This window comes from Teleopsis dalmanni, chromosome 1 (assembly GCF_002237135.1).
Source record: "Teleopsis dalmanni isolate 2A chromosome 1, ASM223713v2, whole genome shotgun sequence".
Lineage (NCBI taxonomy): Eukaryota > Metazoa > Arthropoda > Insecta > Diptera > Diopsidae > Teleopsis > Teleopsis dalmanni.
In genome coordinates this window covers 60,475,739-60,481,473 of record NC_051846.1, presented here as the reverse complement: position 1 = coordinate 60,481,473, position 5,735 = coordinate 60,475,739, and the positions used below count along the sequence as shown (strand labels likewise).

Below are 5,735 nucleotides of genomic sequence, written 5' to 3'. Positions count from 1 at the left end.
AGATTATTATTACAACCTTGCCACTTAATGTTGAGTTTTAAAAAATCAGATTATGCTTTCTAAAATTGTTTGAATCAATTTTTTTGGGATCTGGGGAATTTACGGGAATGTCTGGTATCAGAACTATATATCCTCACGATTCTTCATTTAGAATGCTTGCTTTAATAACCTTTGACATCAGTTTTTTGGTAGCTAATCTAGTTTCATTGTAAAGTTTATGTGTACTAATGTTGAGCAAAAGAATAATGGGCGTTCCAACAATTTTAGTTATAAAACTCCAAAAATATTTAAGAAAAATTAGAAATCGGTTTAATAGTTCACAACTATATTTGCAGAGCTTTCATAGAACAGACAATCGATTTGAAAAGATTCGCCATCAATTTGACGTGACGTTATATGAAGTCAATCAAAGTAAGAACTTTTAATTATATATCACTTAATGGTTTTTTAGAATGTTTTCGATCGACTAATTTTCCAAAAAATTTCAAAGCTAACATTTTGTTTATATCCTAAATAAAAAAATCCAATAGAATGTATTCCGATCCTTTATATAGAAACAACGTTATATAAATACCATGCTAAAACATTTTTTTGGTTAAAATTTGATTTTATAATCATTTTCTACATATAATCATAATCATTTCTACAATGACCACCCAAAATATTGATCATAGGTAAGTGTATTACAGCCTATGATGTTGAGATTTCATATAGTAATATAAATTTATGCAGATCAATTTAACGTTCTAGAAGTTGTTTTAAAAAACAATAAAATCATCAAAATAAGTATATATAAAGAAGTATATCTGCAATTCTACAGATTACAGTTCTACTGGAACTAGATAATATATTTAATATTATCTCTGAATCTTTTAAAAATAAAAGTAAAAACACAATAGTTATAAAAATAAAAATTATATATATTTTCTAACATAATTAATAATTATTACGTAAAAATAATAATTATTAATTATTAACAGCCAAAAATATTTACACATAATTTTTCATTTATAATTTTATTGCAAAAATTTTGTTTCAAAGTTTATTTGACTTTCAAAATTTCTTGACGCAATAATTTTTCCTTTTACTCATTTTAAAATTTCGCCTCCTTAAGTTGCCTCCGTAAAAAACACATATAAAAGATGGTCCCGATGAATTAAATTTTCAATGCCTTGACTTAATCAGTATCGAAATTCTTTAAAACTTTAACATAAAAATTTGTCTCGTCATTATTCAAATTACAAAAATTTCATCAAACCAAAATTTTTCAAGACTCAAAAAGTTTTGTAAAAAAACTTGCAAATCATTTGTTGTCCTAAGGCAAAGGTAACGGTACTGAAGGATGAATCTGTGGTACTGGGTAGTCAATGTGATACATGTTCGATGGCACAATCATGGAATATGCATGGGAATTCGATTCCATACGGCGCCCATTATTTCGCCTTGAACTTCGCATCGGATACGCTGTAGTTGCAAACACTGGTGCGGGCATGAATGGCGCTAGAACAGGTGAATACGTGTGCTGATACGGAGCCATGCAGTTGGGATAAATTAATCTTGGACCCCGAGAACCTTGAATATGACACGGTGTAGTTGGTGTTAATGGTGAAGCTAGCATTGTCGGTGCAACAGCAGTTTGTGTTGGTAATGTGTATAAAAACGGTGATTGTGGATACAGAGCCGGTGATGATGGCACAAAGATGGTTGGTGTCTGCGCTGGTATTCGAATAGCCGGAGGCGGTGTTGCATATGCTAGTTGCGGCTGCAAAAGGGCATGTGCATGTGGAGAAGGGGCTGCAAACTGCGGTGAAGGTGATGGCTCATTTGAATATCTTAAGATGCGTTGATAAGTATAGTTGTTATTACATTGCAAACGGTATAAATTTTCCGCTCTTACAGCCGATTGCTGTAAAAAATAAATGAAATATTAATTAAAACAGGTTAAATTAAAAAATTAAGAAGTATTATAATAAAATAGTATTAATTAAGAATTTGTTTACAAAATGCTATTAATACAATATAATTTTATATATATATATTTACCCTAAATGCCAGTTCTATAACTTATGTAGATTCATTTTTTAAACCCTTAAAATATATAAAGTAAATGAGCATAAAATTAAATTGTTTAACAGTTTGTAATGCGGCCCATTAGTGTCAACCTCGAACAGTACATTAACACATTTGTTGAATATTCTGATCCTTTGAAAACCAAAAAGAATCATATGACCAAACTATGTAATTTCAAATTTATTAACATATCAAGAAGAAAAAAAAGGACTAAAAGTAGTAACAACGGAACGCACAATAACAACGTCCGATGCAGTCACAACCGCTTGGTATGGCATAGTAACCCTAAAGGGACTCATTTTGAAGATTTATGCCACTTGTAGCGGCATAATTAGTGGCAACAAAAGCAACAGTTCACAGGAGCACAAAAAGGATGATGTACGAGTATCCGATTGTACTAGAACAGTTTTAGTCTACAAAATGTTTTTATATGCAAATTAAATGTGACTTAATATATGCAAATTATATTTGACCAAAATGTCGTAGTAGTTTTCTTAGAGGGGACAGTAGATATCTTATCCTGTGATTCCTCAAACTTATTCGACTAATTTGAAACAGCGTCGCATTAAAATCGTACACATCTTCCTCCGTTTTTGTTAGTTTGATGATTGATGCTACATTTTTTAAAAATAATTGCATTTGATGCTTGAAGAATTCGTGGATGCTGCGTTTCAATTCGGACCGGGTGTATGACAATGTCTCTCAAATAAGTTTCTAATTTGAATATTTATGACCAACGGTCATATTGTGCGGAAATTATTACAATTATTATGGTTACATTTTTCTTTTTGGTTAAATTTTTAAGAAAACCGGTTCCAATTTGGGATGTACGAAATCGTTTAATGGTGTGAATATTCACAAATTTATGCATTTTAAAAAATATTTTTTTTCAGAGTATGGTAATGAACCTCAATTTGTTTTGTCATAAAAAAAAGTAAAATTTTTAAATAAAAATTTTGTTTTTTTCTAACTCTGTTGTACTCCGATTTGTCCAACCTGCTTTGCTATATTCTTATTAGTGCTTCAGAAGAACTATTGCCATTAGACAAAATAAATTTAACTTAAAACTTCTTACCATAAAATGTATAAAGCTTTGTAGATTGTTAGAAACTGACATGGATGATATCGCCCACAGTGGAATATCATCTATGCCAAGCAAAAAAAAAGGGAGTTTGTTTTAATTAGAGACTGTTATGAATACCGTTAAAAATAGTCTGCTTATTCAAAAGGATTATTATCAATACACAATATGCACGTATAATATACAAATTAACTTTAAACTCTAAAATTAAAGATTTCATCAAAAAATCTAAACTTTTGTGAGGAAGGTGGTCTACGGTTGTTGGATAGAGACGTATAATGTATAAGAAAAAGATACATTATAATAAATTAATACAAGTTTCTTAAAAAATTAGTTTTTAGGCAAAATTTAGTACTTAACCTGTCAAAAAAGCATTGTTTTCATGGATTTTTACACTGTATTAGTTTTGTTGTAAACATATAATTGACGGTTGTAGATAATAAACCTAGCCAACCGCACGTTAATCCTTTAATGACCAATAGCTTATTTTGTCAAAGCTCTTTGCTTTAAGGCGTATATTACGTTAAGATGCCGAAATAGGCTTTATGATATAAAAAAAAATTGTATGTTTGAAATATATGATTTTAAGTAAGTTTTTAGTAAGTTCTAGTTACTATGCCATTATTTTTTTTAAGATTTTCCAATAATTTTAATGTATAGAACCGCTTCTAAACTTACTTTAATCATAATTATAAAAATATATGTTATTTCTCATACAAAGGTTAAACAATTTGGATTATATAGGTATCCAATTTTCGAAAAATAATAATCTTTTTATTCTAGTCTATTTGTAGACTCATCAGAATTATTCAAGATTTTCGACTGAATGCATTAATTCGAGGTGTTCATTATATTTGTGATCTCAATACTTAATATTAATGTTTTTGTTTTAATCTAATTTAAATATATTTGAAAGTTAATCCAAAGAATTCAAGATTTTGCTTAGCTGTCTTAATAGGACAATCTATAAGTCTATATAACTTAAATAATATATACGGACTGCAGACTTCACACCATATTGAGTTTAAGTTAGTAGCCACAGAAACATAAGCATTTCCTATTTTAATAATTGCAATAGTTCTGTACGTTAATATATTCTAACCAATGAATGCAAGAAATGTCTCGAAAGCTTCAATAAGCTTAAGTCAAAGTTGGTTATAAAGCGATAACTTCTTTTTATAATAAAACATAACACAAAATATAATATATAAAGTAATATATATAACATCTAACAATAAGCAATACATAATAATGAAATATATAATAAGTGCATAATATTATAATTATGAATTTTGAAAAATAATTTTATCAACACGAAATAATCTTACAACTATATATTCATACATACTATATCTGGAAATGAAATCACTTCTCCATGATAAACCACGCGAAATTCACCATCAGCATCAGATTCAAACACAGTCAATGTTTCAACTATATCGAGGTTATTAAGTTTATAAACTGAAAAGTATATAGTTAGTATATTGTAGAACCAATGTAAATGTTTATACTGATAATATTAGAAACCCAATTCTTGACAATAGAAACTAAAAATTTATAGTTTATGTTTTTCAACATTTATCTATTATCTAAATTATCTCGTTTCTTTGACTTGAGTTTCCATATTGTACTTTGTATAGGTACATAAAAAACTTACATTTCGATACATATTTCACTTGTCTATTAAATAAGTTGAAAGAAGACACAGATTCCGTTACGGTGACACCCGCTGGTAAATGTGCCGTCGCCGAGGACAACATAACACGTATCAGATTTTTTTCAATATCTCTACACTATTCTATTTAAATAATAGCAAAATATAAACGCGTTAATATTCGTTTATAAAAAATATGCTTATATTATATATAAAATATATATAGATTTTATATATAAAATTTTACTAAAGATATATGTCAAAATTACTGATTTAAAAGCAACTAAGTTAAATAAAAAAAAAAACTTTATACGTGTTTACAGTTACTGAGAAATAACTCAAATTTCCTTAATTTCGTTAAAATGAAATTAAGTTAATTTGGAAAGTGTTCATACTGCCCCAAATCAAGGATATCATATGATTTTGCTTACAAATCGAATGTTAAAAATTACGTACTCAAAACACCATTTGTATCTGTGAAATTTTAAAAGTTAATTATTACAACTATAAAGGATTTAAGGTATGCGAATTATTATTTTTCACTCTATTTTAAATTAGTGACAGTTAATATATCGCGATCCATTTTAATCAGATTCAAATTTTAATCTTAATTGAATTAAATTATTACTCTTAATAATATTAGTATTATTTAACTCCTTGAATATCCTTGATTCTTCTTCTTGAGTTGGTGCTATTACGCACTTTTACTCTATAATGGTTGGGGGGCTTATCTACTAGTGATAGATTATAAGAGTGCATAAGAACGAAAATCATATATTCAGTTTAAACTTAGCCATTGTAGGGATAACTTTTCCATGACAATTCTTTTTGTGTATAAAGGAATATGGCTTCAGAGAGAGAGCCGCTAACTATTGTATCGGGAGACTGTAGTTTGGTGTTGCATTGGGCACTACTAGTAGATAAAAGGCA

General features: G+C 28.5%; 1 protein-coding gene across 1 annotated transcript; it reads right to left on the bottom strand.

Moving 5' to 3' along the window:
• Positions 1–1,084: 1,084 nt before the first annotated feature.
• On the bottom strand, positions 1,085–4,995 carry LOC119670617 (leucine-rich repeat extensin-like protein 1). The gene is made up of 3 exons (XM_038080949.1): positions 4,809–4,995; positions 4,500–4,612; positions 1,085–1,906 (listed from the first exon to the last, which is right to left on the bottom strand). Exons 1-3 carry the CDS (start codon positions 4,909–4,911, stop codon positions 1,316–1,318), a joined length of 807 nt encoding a protein of 268 aa, XP_037936877.1. The 5' UTR covers positions 4,912–4,995; the 3' UTR covers positions 1,085–1,315.
• Between the last annotated feature and the right edge of the window lie 740 nt (positions 4,996–5,735).

Excerpts from the sequence above, each read along its gene's own strand:
- LOC119670617 (XM_038080949.1), bottom strand. The coding sequence starts at position 4,911 with ATGTTGTCCTCGGCGACGGCACATTTACCAGCGGGTGTCACCGTAACG. Across the intron at positions 4,613-4,808 it reads AGTGAAATATGTATCGAAAT|TTTATAAACTTAATAACCTC; the intron begins GTAAGTTTTTTA and ends TATACTTTTCAG. Across the intron at positions 1,907-4,499 it reads TGATTTCATTTCCAGATATA|CAATCGGCTGTAAGAGCGGA; the intron begins GTATGTATGAAT and ends TATTTTTTACAG.